We start from the raw sequence: 17,376 nt of genomic DNA on the forward strand, positions 1-17,376 counted from the left end.
TTTTTCTGAAAGAAATTATTTCATCATTAACAAGGTTAAAAATGCATTAGGAACAGACAAGTATTTTTTCAAAGATCACAACCAAAATAGTTAAAATTTAGAGTGTATGCAAAAATAGTCAATGTATAAATGAAGAAGATGGGGGAAAAGAACCCACCTTCTAGAGTCATAAATGAAAAAAATAACTTCTCTACATATTCTACATCAAAATTATTAGGGATTAAATTACAGATGGAGGAAGCAGCAGAGAGAAAATATGTAGCTTTATTTATATACTCTTTACCAAGAAAAAAAAAGTAGTTAAACATTTAATGAAAGAAAAAACTCTGAAGTTTACAGTTGGCTCAACTTTCACAGAAAATTTAAAATATTTTTAAAATTGTAGCCTACAAGGAAAACAAAAGTGAATAAATTAACTACCTCTCCAGCCATATTAACCAAACAAAAAGAGAAAAGTCGTAATAACAATGGCAAAACATAGAATATGCAATTATATTTACAGAAAGACATTAAGGACATAGAGACATGCTTATGATATAATCATAAGAGAAAGAAGCAGGTCACAAAATTGTGTAAGATTTTATAAAGAAAGATTTAAAGGAATTATACTAAATTATGGGTAATCAAATTATGGCATTCTTCTTTTCTGCACCTTTATAGCTTTCTGTACCTCAAAAGTATTTAACTATGAAATGTATTTTGTCAGGAAAAAAAAAAATACCAAGTGCTAGCATAACAGAAGTCATAAAAAGGAAATCCATTTGTACTCTTCTAAACTGTTAGGACTTCCACTTTTGGCTAAGTTGGAGTAACAGGAACCAGATTTATTCTCCCATCTGAAACAAACAAAAAAAATCAAAGTACATTGAACTATAGTTTTCAAAATTATCCAGACCATGCTGCGTGGAGAGGGAGTCCAAAAGGAACCAGTGGTTTCCCTCAGTTGAGCCCATGGAGCTGGGAGCCCAGGAAAGCCAGGGCAACTCGAGGTCTCAGGGCACAGGACCAGAGAAGAGAGAGAGCCACAAGGAACTGCAGGAATGTGCACAGGGTCCCACTCAGGGTGTATGTGTGTGCGCGCGCGCACACGCGCACAAACCAAGGCCAGGGAAAACCACCTGGAAAGATAATGGGGAACAATCTGCAAAGTTCGCACGGGACCAATTTCTCTTCCCACCAGCCAGAAAGGAAAACCTCATGATTCATGGGGTGTCAAGTAAAATACTCAGAAGAGTTTTGTCTCAGTAGCAGCCAAAATCAGCCCTAAACTTTGCTCTTGTCTCTTAAGGTACAAGACCCAAAAGAATTAAATTGTCTCCATGTAACCAACCCAGACAAAGGTTGAAAATATTTAAAGACCTTTTAGGGGTGTCTGGGTGGCTCAGTCAGTTAAGCATCCAACTCTTGATTCCAGCTCAGGTCATGATCTCAGGATTGTGAGATTGAGCCCTGCGTCGAGCCCCGTGTCAGGCTCCACTCTGGACATGGGGCCCGCTTAAGACTCTCTCCATTTTCCTCTCCCCTGCCACCCCCTTTCACATATACTCGCTCTCTCTCCCTCTCAAAAAAAAAATATATATATATATTTAATTTATATTTATAAATATATATATTTTTACATATATATATATATATATATATATATATATAATTTTTTTTTTTTTAAGGACTTTTAAAAACCCAGCACCTAACAAGGTAGAATTCACAAGGTCTGGGATCTGGTCTTTTTAATTACCAGGCATGCAGAGATGCAGGATAATAAAACCAATAATGAGGAGAAAACTCTGTCATCAAAACCAACCCAGAAATCACACAAATGATAAAACGAGTAGACGGGACATTGAGACAATTAAAAATTATACATTTATTCCGTATGTTCAAAAAGCTAGAGGAAAGCTTGAACATATTAAGTCAAGGACAACATAAATAAAACCAAAATCAAACTTCTGGAGACAAAAACTATAATGTCTGAGATGAAAAATATACTAGATGGGATAAGGAGATTAGACATTACAAAAGAAAAAATTAGTGAACTTGAAGATACAACAGTGGACACTGTACAAAACGAAATCAGAAAAAGACTGAAAAGATGGCAAATTTACTCCAAATTAATCTTATAATTCAAAGCAATCAAAATGTCAGTGTGCTTTTTGGAGAAATTGACAAGCTTCTCCTAAAACTTATATGGAAATGCAAAAATTTATATGGAAATTTATATGGAAATGCAAAAAAAAAAAAAAAAACTGTAGCCAAGACAGTTTTGAAAAAGAAAAGCCAAGTTGGATGACTATCGTTTCAAAAATTACCATAAAGTCACGTCAATCAAGACAATATAGTATTAGTACAGGTGTGGACATACGGACCACTGCAACAACCTAAAAATCCAGAAGTAAATTGTTAATATTATGGCCATTTGATTTTTAACACAATTATATCAGTAGCTGCTAATAAACATCATTCTGCATAGAAAGGAACAAACTACCAATAAATTCTACAGAATGGTCGAACCTCAGAAACATTATCTAAGTGAAAGAAGCCAGACCCAAAAGATCTCATATGATTACATTTATATGAAATTGCCCCCAAAAGGCACACTTAAGGAGACAGAAAGCAGATCCGTGGTTGCCTGAGGCTAGGGGTAGGAGAGAGGATTGACTGCAGACAAGCACAGGGAGACATGCGGGGGATGGAAATGCCCAAACTGCACTGTGCTAATTTAGAGCACAGCTCTATAAATGGACTAAAAAATCATTGAGTTGTGCAGTTCGGTGGGTGAATTTGAGGCTGTGTAGATGATATCTCAGTAAAGCTTAAAGAAAAAGGACAGGGAAAGAAAGAAGAACCCACAGAGATGACTGAGGCATGGACAACAAAACTCTTCTCATTTTTCATTTCACACAGGTGTTTGTCTTGCCTTTTTCTAACTTATTTTATTATGCAAGTAATCTGTCGTATATGTTCATGTATGTTTTTTACACTTAAAAATCCATGTAAGCAAAAAGAATAGAAAAAAATTATACATAATCCTGGTACCCAAATCAATATGTTAATGAATAGAAGGCATTCTTCCAAACTTATATTATGTTTACTTTTCTGTCTGTTTATACTAAAATTTCCTGCCTTATTTTGAAGAGACTGAAATGTTTTCCCTACTCTATTGAATAGGCTATTTCTAACTATATTATGACAGATCCTTGTGGGGGTGGGGCGGTTCTCTTTTATGGGAATAATAAATTTATAGTGTATTCACATAAATTAATTTGTGTCAATTTGCAGGAATGGTTCCCCAAGGTGAGGCCAACTTTGCTCCATCTCTGAGCCCGGGGAGCTCCATGGTGCCGATGCCAATTCCTCCTCCTCAGAGCTCTCTGCTCCAGCCAACTCCACCCTCTTCTGGGTACCAGTCACCAGACATGAAGGCCTGGCAGCAAGGTGCAATGGGAAACAACAAGTAAGTAAGTTTTTATATATGAGCATCCCCGATCCCTGCAGCACATAAGAACAGTCATGCCTTCACAATCAAAATAGAAGAGTATTGGCTACTGGCATTTGCAAGTTGATGGAACTGAATTTTATGTGATAGCAAAAAGAAATAATGACTTCTAAATCCTTTAAGTTTCAAGTTATTTTTAAGGTATATTTGTATGTTTACAGTGCAGGAAAGTGATCTAGTGGCCCCCAACCTTCCCATCCCACCGCCAGCCTGTCTGAAGAACTTGATCAACTCCTGTGTGTAGCAGAGCTTCCCTGGGACAGATACAGAAATGAGTATTTAAAAAAAAAAAAAAAAAGTGTTGGGCGCCTGGGTGGCTCAGTTGGTTAAGCGACTGCCTTCAGCTCAGGTCATGATCCTGGAGTCCCAGGATCGAGTCCTGCATCGGGCTCCCTGCTCAGCGGGGAGTCTGCTTCTCCCTCTGGCCCTCCTCCTCTCATGTGCTCTCTCTCTCTCTCTCTCTCAAATAAATAAATAAAATCTTTAAAAAAAAAAAAAGTGTTCTTTATAAACACACTTAAAAATCCTAAAAATTTAAAGCAAGAATGGCTAAATATCAGAATTCACTAGAGCCTGAACAGCATGTTTGAAAGCAACAGCAAAGGTTTCGAGACTTCTCAGGCTGTTCTGCCTCAGCCAGCTTTTTGAATCTCTAGATTTTCAGTGGCCTCATCTTGCCCATTCTGCTTAGAATTATCTCACTAATGTCATTTTCCCCCCAAATCCTGGCTGCTGAACTTTTCACACTTCACTTGAGTTTTATAAGGCTTTTAATTAGGTTGTGTCTTGGTTCTAATGACAGGGAAGCCGTTTGATCTGACAACATAATAAGTAAGGCAGTTAAAGTTGAAAACTTAAGACCATATTCTCCTAAAGTTCACTGAAAGGTGAGAGGAAATCTTCCTGTTAGAGAACTGTGTAGCTCTCAGTGAGGACCGTGTGTAAATTAGGTAGAAATGAAACTATCTATATAACATGCAAGAAGAATTTAGTCTCCTAATATGTTCTAATCCCAGCTTCCTAAATTCACTTTAGATTCCACGGTCCATGATTATCGTTATTGCCTTAGAGACACGCTCCACTCCCTTGCCCAGCTCTCCCTCTGTTGCACTTGGCCCTGGTAGCAAAACGCTTCCTAATGAAATCCAGCTAAACTCTAGCTCCATACCTACATCTAAGCATTTAAATGTGTCTTGGAAAAAATACAGTCCTCCTGACAGGTCTGCTCCCCTTTACAGTTAAATTCTCTAAAAGACTCTAACGATTATTCTCTTTCTCTTGTTGACCAGTCAGGCTTTCATCCCTACCACTTTACCAGAAGTAGTCTTGTCAAGGTCATCAGTGTCCTCTACAATGCCAAATGCGGTGATTGTTGGTAGCATTTGACATATTTGAGCATTTATTCTTTCTTGAAGCTTCTTCTTCATTTAGTTTCTGGAACAACTTTCTCTCTTGAGAAAGGTAACTCTCATCCTGTCTCTTAGTGTCCTCTGCTGGATCTTCCTCATCTCCCTGAGCTCCATTTGAGGGCCTCAGAGCTCATTCTATCTACTTGCTCCCTTGGTTATGCTGTCTACTTTACAGCTATAAATGCCTATCCCAATGTGTATGACTCCCCAATTTAAATCTCCAGCCCAGGGACGCCTGGGTGGCTTAGTCAGTTAAGCGTCTGCCTTCGGCTCAGGTCATGATCCCAGGGTCTTGGGATCAAGTCCCTCATTGGGCTCCTTGTTCAGCGGGGAGCCTGCTTCTCCCTCTGCCTGCCGCTCTCCCTGCTTGTGTGCACTCTCTCTCTCTCTCTCTCTCTCGGACAAATAAAATCTTTAAAAAAATAAAAGAAAATAAAGTCTATAAATCTCCAGCCCAGACTTCTCCCCTGAACACCATACTGTACGTACAACTGCCTAATCGACGTCCCACTCAGAAGTCTAATAGGCATTTCAAGCTTAACCTGATAAAATCTGAAGGGGTATTCTCCCCCAAAACCTGCTCCTCTCCTACTTTTGAACAACAGTGAACAACAACTTCATTCTTCCAGTTATTCAGAAGAAAACCTCTGTCTCCTCTCATATCCCACATCAGACAGCCCATCAGCAAATCCTGTCAGCTTCTTAGCAGCTCTCACTTCTTCCCTGCCCCATTTGGACATTTTAGTGCCAGCCACCATCATCTTTTTCCTGGTCTGTTGAAGGAGCCTCCCGTCTCCTTGCTTCCACCCTTGCTCCTCTGCAGTGTAATCTCCACGTGGAAGCCAGAGTGATGCTTTTCAAACGTGAGCAGTATGGCAGTCCTTCACTCACAACTCACCAACTGACTCAGAATGGAGTATAGGGCCTGTGAAGCCCACATAATCTTGTTCCTGGGTCCCTTTCTGACCTCAGCTGCTATTCCCATCACTCAGTCTGCACACTGGTGTCTGTTTATTCTTCTGTTCCTCACATGTGCCAAGTACATTGCAAACTCAGGGCCTTTGCGTTTTTAAATCCCTCTGTCGGAATGTTCTCCTCACTGTAGCCACATGGTTTGCTCTCACACTTCAAGTCTCTCCTTAAATGTCACCTTATTAGACATAGATATTAAATGTCACCATATTAAACTTCCCTGACCATCATTTCTAAAACAACAGCAGTTTCCACCCCCTCATCCCTTTTTTCCCTTCTGTATTTCTCTTCATAGTCCTTACCACCTGACATACTGTGTGTTAGTCCGTTTGTTTGTGGTCTGTCTCCAACTAGAATATAATCATCCTAAGAGCAAGACTTTGTTTTTGTTTACTTGGGTATGTCCATCCTTTAGAACAGGTGAGCACTTAATGTACATCTGCTGAGTGAATGAGTACAAAAATTCCCTGTCCTACCTCAGTCGCTTCTTGGGTTCAGATTCAAATGTGGGCTTCAATTTTGGTTGTACTTTGTTTTTGTGAACTTTGACTTAGCCAAATCATTTGAAAAAGAAAATAGTTGTCACCAAGTCTCCAAGCATTCACACTTGCTTACTTGCTTCATTAGTCAACACAGGCAGCATGCATTTTGTGGCAAGCTACCATAGGGAACTGGGGCCAACTGCCCTTGCTGTCAAGTTACCAAGAGTCCAGTTGGTGACAGCAGTAAACGGAGAGAAGTAACACATGAAACAAAGAATCATTTAGTAGAATGATGGAATAGAGTTCAGAGACTGTGTAATGTAATTCTTTTTCATGATCTCTCCGGTGGCAAGAAAAATAAAGGGTTAAACCAAACCTCTTTGTCCTGGAACAGTACAGATTTGTAATACTAGTTGCTAGGGAGTCTGAGCGCTTATTAGCATTTTAAAGGCTAGGAAAGCCTGTTGTTTAACCCTTTGTTTTTAGACTTACATGACCTGGAGCACCTCCCTGCTTGTTAATAATACCTCTAATACCTATGGAAGCCACTTCAGGCAGAAGTCTTCATCCTTACCTTCCCCCTCCCCACCATGATTTAGGGGCTTCCAAATACCTGGTGCTAGTGTAAGAAACTGTAGTAACTGCCATGGGGCTAACCAAGAAAACAGAGGGAGGGAGAATTTCTTTGCACATTGGGCCTAAGGTGCCGGTGAACCCCATGGTCCCTTCTGAGACCTAGAACAGTGATTGATGCTGCAGAGGGCTTGGTCTTCTTCCCATAATGGAAGAAACTAAAATGGAACTATTGGCAAGAGCAGTTTGAATGAACTTAAGATAATATAAGTCCCAAGAATAAATGTGAAAAGAAATTAAATCCTAAACTTTTTTCACTAAGTATGACATCACTGCAGTCCTTGAAGCTTCTGCATGCATTAACTTAATGTAGCCCTGAGTTGAGCCTCCACAGTGGGGATTTATGGGTCAGTTGACAAATGAGCATTGTCTGGGGCAGAAATGTTCTCATTAGAAAATGGGCAGCAAACTAACAGGTTTTTCCTCACCTTTAGTTGTGGGGACGCTGCCTCACGAGCATACACACTGTACAGACATTAATGGTTCAAAGATGTATTATTGACCATTTCCTAGGCATATAATTTTCTTTGAGCATTTGTGTTTTATAATTACTTGGGGAAAATTTGCTGCTTTTCTTCAGACATGATGAATAGGCTGTTTCTCAGTCTGTTAATTTTAGCATGATTGCCTTAATCTACCAGAAACTATAAATGTCAGTACATCCTGTTTACCTCCCAGGAGCTAGCAAGGAATAGATAAGGAATAGATAAGTCACTGATGGGGTAAATAGTTTTTAGAAATCAAATTCTCCAGAATTAACATTAAAATAGGTAGAATTCTATCAGTAGTTTATTGTTTAACAACTGCTAATCTTAAAACATTTGGTGTTTTGTAGAACTTATAAAAGACACAATTCATATCATTTTCCTTTAGATGTGTATATCTGTATCATTTAGAATTTGGGAGTTCAAATATAAAGTTTCAAGTTGTATTTACTTGGAGATTATTCCATACTGTTCTACCTACTAAGAGAAACAGTCCAAACTATAACAACGGTCCAGAATGAGGCCATAAAGAAGGAAGTCCGTAAAACAAGCCCTCTGAAAAACATAATTGCCCTTGCATTTTGCTTCTGGAAAAGACATAAAGCCACCTTCTGGCCTGAGAAGACCTTTGGAGTCTTTAAAAACATTACATTTGCCAAATAAAAATATCTGGTTATATTCCTCTTAGTTTACAGCATAGTGAAAGCAATCAGAAGCTGAATCCTTGAGAAGCGACAGCAAGCTCTAGAACATTGAATAAAGGCCCTTGAGTCTTAATGTGCATAAATAGTTAGAAATGCGACTTTCTGTGCCCACCCTCAGAAATTGATTCACTAGGGCTGGAGTAAGGCCTGGGAGTCCCAGTTCTCAACGAGTCCCAGGGAATTCTCTTCATATGGTCTCTGGACTTCCCTTAGAAAAACATTGGTGTAGATACCAGAAAATCTATAAATAAGAAGCAGTCCAAACCTCATCAGTTGACAGCACTGAGTAATACTAACCCATGTCCATAATTCACTCATTCACCAGATGTTTACTGAGTGCTTGCCATGTGTCACTTATTACTAGAGACAAGGAATGAGTGGAACAAGATAGTACTGTTCACCTTAAGTGTTAAGTCTAAGAAGATGTATAAGCAATCACAGTATAAGAATGCCATCTTTGAATCATTGATTCCTTTGTTAATTCATTCAGTGAACATTTATTGAGCATTGATATATAGCCCAGGCATTTTGCTTAAATAGAACATTCTTGGGTTATGAAGATAAAATAGTATAATAAATTTTAGAATGATTTTGATTGTTAAATGAGTATATTACAGTTATCTGGAAGATGTAGTTATGTGGGAAAGTTTCTTAATTATTCAGCTAATTGGAACTTAACAACTCTGATACCAGGCCAGATAATTGTAACTTAAAACGAGCTCTTTGTAGTATTAAATCCTTTGGGCAGAGTTCAAAATTCATCTGAATTACACTCAATTTCTATGTATTGTAATAAGATAAAGTCTTAACACGTAGTTTAAGAATGTAAAATCTTTTCTTTGGAATTGTATCTAATACTCAAGAAACAGAGTTCAGTCATGTTGCCCCCGTGTTCACGATCTGTGGATGTAACTGGGATTGTTTTTGAGTTAACAGTGTGTTCAGTCAAGCTGTCCAGAACCCGCCCACGCCTGCGCAGCCGGGCGTGTACAACAACATGAGCATCACCGTGTCCATGGCAGGTGGAAACACAAATGTTCAGAACATAAACCCAATGATGGGCCAGATGCAGATGAGCTCTTTGCAGATGCCAGGAATGAACACTGTGTGCCCCGAGCAGGTAAGTGACACAGCTGGCACGTGCTGCCCACCCCCCAGACCACACCACAGGTCACTCCTCCGGGGAAGACCAGGTATGTTCAGTTACTCGTCAAAAATAACCACACCGTCCAGTGATGCGTGTCCATTATTTCTCAATAAACTAGGGGGAAAAGACGCACTTCTTTATGATTTCCCACCATCTTTTGATAATTACTACCTCTTAGATATACGATGGAAATTTTGACAGACCTTGTAAGATTTTAATCTCAAGAGATTTTATTGTTTTAGATTTATTATAAAATGATACAGGGGCACCTGGGGGTCTCAGTCAGTTAAGCGTCCGACTCTTGATCTCGGCTCGGGTCTGGATCTCAGGGTCATGAATCCAGGCCCTGAATTCAGGCCCTGAGTTGGGCTCCACGCTGGGCATGGAGCCTACTTAAAAATAAATAAATAAAACAAAATAAAATGATACATATAATACATTGGCTTGTAACTTACCCCTTTATATTCTGAACACATTTTCTTCACTTTTCCCTTTCATTTCAGCAAACATTTATTCAGTACTTACTATATACAAAGATAGCTCTGTGGGAGATAATAGTAACAAGTTGGGGAGACACAACATAAACAAAGGATCAGTTGAATAATAGGACAAAACCGCTGCGTAAGAGACAGACCTCTATGGGACCGTACATTTTATATCAGATTAGGGGTATGTGCAATTCACTACTGAGGGTTTCAAGGAAAAGCCGCGTGATTAGGAAAGGCTTCTTGGAAGGTTTGCCTGAAGAAAGAGAATAGAAAAAAACATTCAAGACTGGTTCCCACAGCATAACCTAGGCAAGGGATAGAGGTTGAAAAGTCTCAAGAATGTTAAGGGGACCTTGATATTATATTTAAAGCAGAATTTATGTGGTAAGCTTTTTGGGGACGTTGCAAGCCATCTAAATGTTTTAGAGTTTATCCTGGAGCCTCCTGAAGATTTTTAAGGATAGAATGACTAAATTCAAAATGATATTTAAGAAGATCATTGGAGTATCTCCCTGTAGTTACTGTTCTCATTTTGAGCAACGACAAAGTAGACTGTGCTCGTGTAGCCACAGTTTATAACAAGTCTTAAAAACATGTAAACCCTGATTACCTTTTCTGTAGGATGCCTTTTTGATGTGAATTTTTTTAGAAAACTTTCTGTTCCCCAGATATTATATAATAAGTCGCTAAGGAGTTTAGCAGGGAAAAAAATCAACAACTTAGTGATTCATTTCTTATAGCAAAATAGAAGACCTAAATAGTATTGTCTGTTGTCCTTGTTCTTATTATTCATTTATTAGAATTTTTCACTACCTCCAGCAGATTAAAATAACAAAAAATATAATGAGTTAGGTAAAAGAATATTACACTCAAAGCGTAGTTCTTATTTAGTTGGGTCTTGCTTTCTTATTCAGTTCGACAATCTGTACCTTTTATTTGGAGTGGTTAGCTCACTGACATTTAATGTGATTCTTGATATGGTTGACTTGAAATATCTCATCTTTTTTGGGTTTTTTTTGTTCCATCTCTTGCCTTTCTTTGTTTAATTGAACATTTTAATTCATTTTATCTCCTTTGATGGCTTAATAACTATATATAACTCCATTTTGTTATTTTAGAGGTTGCTTCAGAGTTTATAGCATACATCTTTAACTTATTGTCATGTACCTTCAAGTGCTATGATAATCATCTCGTGTATAAAAACCTCACAGCTGTTGACTTCCATTTCTCCCCTCCTGTGCTGTTGTTACCATACATGTCTACTTACGTCATATACCCCACGTACTTTTACTTTAAACAATTACATATTTTTTTTAATTTTAAGAATGTATGATGACTAACATAACGTAATAAAATAAAATTAAAAATAAGTAAGACAAAACAAAACAAAAAAGAACGTTTATATTTACCTGTGTAGTGATTTACAGTGGTCTTCATTCCTTTGTGTAGATCCAAATTTCCAGCTTGGTATCATTTTCCTTCTGCCTGAAGGTCTTCATTTAGCATTTCTTATAGTTTGCCGCTGCTGAATTCTTTCAGCTTTTGTATGTCTAAAAAAGTTTTTGTTTCCCCTTCATCTTTGAAAGAGTTTTTTCCCTGAATTTTAGGTTGACTTTAGTTTTAGCTTTCAGTACTTGAGAGATGTTGCGCCGCTGCAGTATTTCTGATGTGTTATCTGCTGGCATTTTCTCTTTGTTCCTCTGTACATGATTGATTTTTCTCCCACTCTGGCTGCTTTTAAAAACGATTATTCTCTTTGTCACTGGTTTTAAGGAATTTGATTACAGTATGCCTTAGTGATTGTTTTCATGGTTCTTGTGCTTGGAGTTCAGTGAGCTTCTTGATTTATGGATATATAATTTTCATCAAATTTGCAAAACTATTGACCATTGTTTCTTCAGATATTTTTTCTGTCACCACCCACCTCCTTTCCTTCAGAGACTCTTAATTACACACGCACACACATATTATTATATTATATTATATCATATCATATTATATTATATATACATAGTTGGCCACTTGAACTTGTCCCACAGCTCACTGATCCTCTGGGTTTGTGGATTTTTGGGGGAGGGGTACAAGGTCAGTTGGTTTTTTTCTCTGTGTGTTTCATTTTGGATAGTTTCTATTGCTGTAGCTTTAAGTTCACTAATCTTCTTCTTTTCTTTTTTTTTTTTTTTTTTGCAATGTCTGATCTGTTAATTTCACCCAGTATATTTTTCATCTCAGGTATTCCGCTTTCCTCTCCAGAAGTTCAGTGCGGACCTCTTTTATATCTTCTGTGCCTCTAACACGTTTAGCCTTTCCTCTTATCTTCTTGAACATCCAGAATACGGTTCTTGTAATAACTGTCTTAATATTCGTGTGTGTCAGTTCTGTCATCTGCATCATTTTGGGGTTGGTTTCAACTGATTGACTTTTCATTATAGGTCATATTTTTCTGCTAATTTGCATGACTTGGTAATCTTTTATTGGGTGCCAAACATGTGAATTTTACCTTGGTGATATTCCTACATTCTTGAGCTTTATTCTGGGAAATGGTTCAGTTACTTGAAACAGTTTGATCCTTTCAGGTCTTGCTTTTTTGTTTAGTAGGACCAGAGCAGTATTTAGTATAGGGATCATTTTACTTTACTACTGAGGCAAAGCCTTTCTAATATGCTGCCTGATACTATATGAATTATGATGTTTTCCACTGTGGCTGGTTGGATCAGGACCTATTCCCAGCTCTGTGTGAGCTTTGGGAATTATTCCATCAACAGCTTTTCCGGTGACTCTTTCCTCTGCTTTGGGTAGTTCCCTAAAATCCATTAGCAGATCAGTACTAAGTTGCAGACTCGAGGGGACCCTCTGCAGCTCTTCAGAGCTTTCTCTCTGTATAGCTCCCTCTCCTCTGATATTCTGCCCTGTGAATTCCAGCTGCCTTGACCATCTCAGACATCCAGCTGCATCATCTCAGCTCAGGGAGCCTGCAGGGCTCTGCCAGGGTTCCCTGTCCCCACTCTGGCTGCAGCCTGGAAATTCTCTGGAGACAGTAGGCTGAGGCAATTGTAGGACTCACCTCAGTTGTTTCCTAGCTCTTAGGGATCACTCTCCTTCATTGGGTTTGTCCAATGTCTTGAGTGCCTTCGTTTCATATATTTTATCCAATTTTTTCATTGATTCAGGCAGAAGATATACCTGATTGCTATTACTAAATCTTGGCAAGAAATAAAAGTCGTTTGTTGATTAACTTTTGTGTGTGTGAATTTAACTTTTTATTGAAGTATCATATAAGAATATACAGAAAAATACACAACTCCATGAATTTTCACAAACTGAACACATCTTTAAAGCTACCATTCAGATCAAGAAACAAAACATTATCAGCGGTACCCCGGAGGTTCCCTTCATGCTCCCTTCCACATCCCTCTTCACCCCTGCAAAGGGAACCACTGTCCTGACTTATAACAACACAGTAAATTGCTAAGCTTTTTATTTCTGCTGCACCCCTATTTTCTGTCAGTGAGATTATTTTTCATTGAAGAATTTGGTCTTCAACTTAAACAACTAGCTCGTAATTTGGTCTTGTACTTATCTTTAATAGATAAATGATCCAGCACTGAGACACACAGGCCTCTACTGCAACCAGCTCTCATCCACTGACCTGCTCAAAACAGAAACAGATGGAACCCAGGTCAGTAAGAAACTTTAAAACCCAGAGCTGCCAAATGTACTCTAGATACACAGGAAACTTTGTTTTAGCATCGTGGTTAAGAGCCTGACCTTGGGAGTCAGACCTGGGTGTGAGTCCTGGCTCTGCTCTTCTTAGCTGTGTCCTCCTGGACATGTTAGGGAACTTTCCTGAGCTGCTACTTAACCAACAGAACTAACAAGATACCTGCTAATAGGATTGTTGAGAGGGTTAAATGTGAGAAGTTTTCAAAAGGTTTAATCCAGTGGTAAAACAGGATAAAGGGATCACAAATGGTGGCCACTAATTGTTATATAGTAAAGAAGCACAGTTCTGAAACTCATGTGTAATCAAAGTACCTCAAAAGATCTCAGTAAATTCAGACAAAATAGAGCATCTGCTGTTACTCTGCCTCCTTTTAGAAGTTTGTTTCAAAACAAAACAGATAGCAAGGCTGGCCACTTTCCTATATTAACCTAAATTTAGAGATTTGGGATGTTTGAGTTCACTTCAGTAACTTTGATTTAGTCTTTAGTCTCTTAATAAATATATATTTTTAAGATACTATACAGGCATTAGGGTAAGGTGGAGATACAAAGAAACATGAGACATGTCTGCCCTCTAGGTGAACTGTGGGGAGAAGTGAGGAAGGGAAGTTTCATTTGTGAAATGCTTATAATTTGCCCAGCACTGTGCTAAGCACTGTGCCTTATCTCACGTAAGCCTCACTACGACCCTATGAAGGACCTAGTATTCGTTTTGTTCACAGATGAAGAAACAGACCATGAGATTTAACTACACGCACAATTCACAAAGCTAGAAAGTGGCAGAGCTGAGGTTCAACTTAGGTATTTCTAACACCGAAGTTCATGCTCTTTCTGCCATACCACTTAGGTCCTCTTGAAAGATAGAACATGTAGACATATACACATTGTCACATAGCCAGAAGAAGGCAAACTCAAATTTATGTTACAAGTAACAGGAACCATAGTGTTCAAAGAAAGGAGAAAATGCTGTGAGGGTCAGAAGAGCATTTCCACAGGAGCTGAACTGGACCTTGAGGACAGTTAGCAAGGCAAGGTGAAGGAGAAGGTGTCAGAGGCTGGAGGAGGGAATGAGCTTGCAAGTCTAGGGGACCGTAAGTAGAGGGCACAGAGACGGGGAAACAGTAATGTCTTAGCATGGTCCTGGGAAACCAAATCCACTGAAGGTAAAAATAAGATTTTATAGGAATTAAATTTGGTAAAATAGATTGGGGCAGATTTCCAGGAGCCTTGAATGCTAAACTCAGGGGTTTGGATTGAGTCCTACAGATGAAGTGTCACCCTCAGGAGGAGCAGTGTTGCAACCAACAGCTCAGCCTTCATCTTGAGGAGGAAGAGGGACAGGAGGAGCAGTGAGCAGCCTCCTCAGGAGGAGGAGGACCAGCTAGCGCCATGTCCGTAGTTGGAGCCGCAGGAGATAGGATCTGAGTCCTGTGAGGGTGAAGAGGGGATTTTGTGATGGGGAAAATGAAGTCTTCATTAGAAGGTTTCCAAAGTCTCACTCCTGCAGAGACATATACTGGGCAGCTTGGCAAATTAATTAAAACTAAACAACCGAGTTTTAAAGTTCTGGAGCTCTGAAACAGCATTTGGATTGGTATGAAAACTCTGTCGGAAAATCTTAACGAGGTTTGGACTCCACTCACACCACTCTTCTCACCTGGCAAATCGTAGGATTTGTGTTCGTCTTGCTTTGCCTGTCTGTGAAGGTGTGGCCATATCTGAAGTCCTTTGAGGTCTGGTCTAAGGCATCCTGTTTTTAAGTAGCAGTTCAAATTGGCTGAAGTTTGGTTTGATCTTTTCCATTTTTTTTTAAATTTCAAAATAGACTATCTTAAAAGCATTCTTTTTAAAGAAGCAAAATTTTCTCTCTAGTTCGTTTGATCGTGCCTTTATTAAGAATGTTTTTTAAGTGTTTGGGGACAGAAACACCTTGTGCTTTGCCCCAGTATTTCATATGTTGAAACACATAAACATGAAATTTTACATGCTGTTATTTTTCTTAGTCAGTCAGTGCCTAAAAGCCCTATAGCTTGTGCTTATGCCAAGTTTCAGTGGCAGAACCTTCTTTCTGTTGTAGCCCATCATGCAATCTCTGTTTGCTCCAGTGCTTTGGTAGTTGCCAAACAGAAGCTTGGGAGTGAGACAGGTGTACAGGAAAGGAGAAGGAAAAGAACCAAGGAGGAGGGTTCGAGGAGGATTGAGGACTACCTGTATTTGGAGAACAGAGATGGGGAAGAGGCAAGACAGAGCAGAGAACCAGAAAAGAACAGAATATAGAGAAGCAGGAAGAAGGCTTAGTAGGGGGATTGTTGACATGGAGAGAGAGGAGGGGTCAGGGCCAGAGCTCCAGAAGGAAAAGAGTAGGAAAGAGAAGTTAGGAACAGAGGGGAGGGAAGGGCACAGGGATAGCTAGTGAATAGACTCAGAGAGTTGGTGTATGTTAGTTGCACAAAAAAGAGCCCAAAGAAAGAAGAAAACAAATGGGAGCCTGTGGGGTCCAGAAGCAAAACTTGGGAAATCGGGCAAAGAAGAGGATAAGGAGAAAAATGATGCTAATATAACTAGAGGTTTAATCCACCAAGCTACGAAGACTCAGCTCAGAGGCTGTCTATCTTTTCTGAGGGAGTGTAGAGTGGAGGTGTAGATGGATCAAGAGGGAAACACATTGGGGACTGGACTGATACAGCAGTTGGAGGTTGGGACATTTGACATGTGGCCAACGAAGGTTGATGAAAACAACTTTTATTCAATTAGGATAGAAAAGTTTTCAGAAAAGCTGAGTGGAATTGACATAAAGTAGTGATGAATGACCAAAAAAATGCATCACTAATCTAAAATACTTCATGTACCTATTAAACATGAAGCACAAATTTGCCAAAGGATTGAGACACTAACAGATGTACTTGGATGCCTTGGAAGGCATCTCAGTTCTTGGTCTGGAACATTTGCAAGTGTGATACTGGCTTTATTCAGTTCGACAAATGACTTTTTAATAAGGATGGTTGTAAAAACTAACTTCTGGCTTTGTTTTCCCAATAGAAAATGCTAGAACTATGCAACTTTAGACATTTTTAAGGGATACGTGTTTTATTACTGAAAGTAGCTAAAGGGAAAATTCACACTGTTCTCAGCTAGTAATTGACTGTTATTTTTAGCTCATGTGTTTAAATGAATTGTCTGTCAGGAAAAAGAAGTTAAATATAAAATTGTTCTACTAATATTTTGCTGTAATTCAAAAGCCAATATGTAAAAGAGCTATGTAATAGTATATTTAGATACTACACAAATCTTCTGGACATTAACTTTAGTAATGCTGATGTCCTATTACTGAGTTGTGGTGGTTTTTATTTTGCTAATACTGGGTTAAAGCCCTTAATTTTCTAACAACGTAAAGTTTTTTTTATCCTACTAGTCATCCATAGAATGCTTTTGTAACCAATTTCCAAATAATATATATATATATGTGTGTGTGTGTGTGTGTGTGTGTGTGTGTGTGTGTGTGTGTGTATATATATTATATATATATATTTTTAAACCCACCACTGGACACCCAGACTCTGACACTGGGCTTTTCCCAATCTTGGCAATATTAGCAGTGATGCTCATTTTCATTATTGATGGCAACCCTGTAGGAGGCTTGACCATTCCAATTTTGATTTTATTTTTAAAGTGTGAACTTTCCAGAACCCTGAGCAAAATGAGTGCAGCGATTTTCTTTTTGTAGGACAAGAAGACAGAAGAGTTCTTCTCTGTGGTGACTACAGACTAGAGGAATGCTCTAGTGAGTTTCCACTTCAAGTAGTACCCACTCATAAGCCGGGGGGGCAGACCCTTCTGTCT

At 38.9% G+C, this 17,376-nt stretch overlaps 1 protein-coding gene across 10 annotated transcripts in view; it reads left to right on the forward strand.

Moving 5' to 3' along the window:
* Window positions 1–17,376, forward strand: part of NCOA1 (nuclear receptor coactivator 1) — a 239,683-nt gene that overhangs the window by 219,954 nt on the left and 2,353 nt on the right. For 7 of the 10 annotated variants that reach the window (XM_078056046.1, XM_078056041.1, XM_078056044.1 and 4 more), the window contains 3 exons: window positions 3,277–3,451; window positions 9,115–9,298; window positions 13,403–13,492. In XM_078056046.1, the coding sequence (XP_077912172.1) occupies window positions 3,277–3,451; window positions 9,115–9,298; window positions 13,403–13,492 (449 nt within the window). Of the gene's footprint in view, window positions 1–3,276; window positions 3,452–3,654; window positions 3,935–9,114; window positions 9,299–13,402; window positions 13,493–17,260; window positions 17,318–17,376 lie in introns of those variants that run through there. The other 3 variants (XM_078056049.1, XM_078056048.1, XM_078056051.1) reach the window with 2 other exon arrangements.

The sequence above is a fragment of the Halichoerus grypus genome, chromosome 10 (genome assembly GCF_964656455.1).
Source record: "Halichoerus grypus chromosome 10, mHalGry1.hap1.1, whole genome shotgun sequence".
In the NCBI taxonomy this organism is placed as follows: Eukaryota; Metazoa; Chordata; class Mammalia; order Carnivora; family Phocidae; genus Halichoerus; species Halichoerus grypus.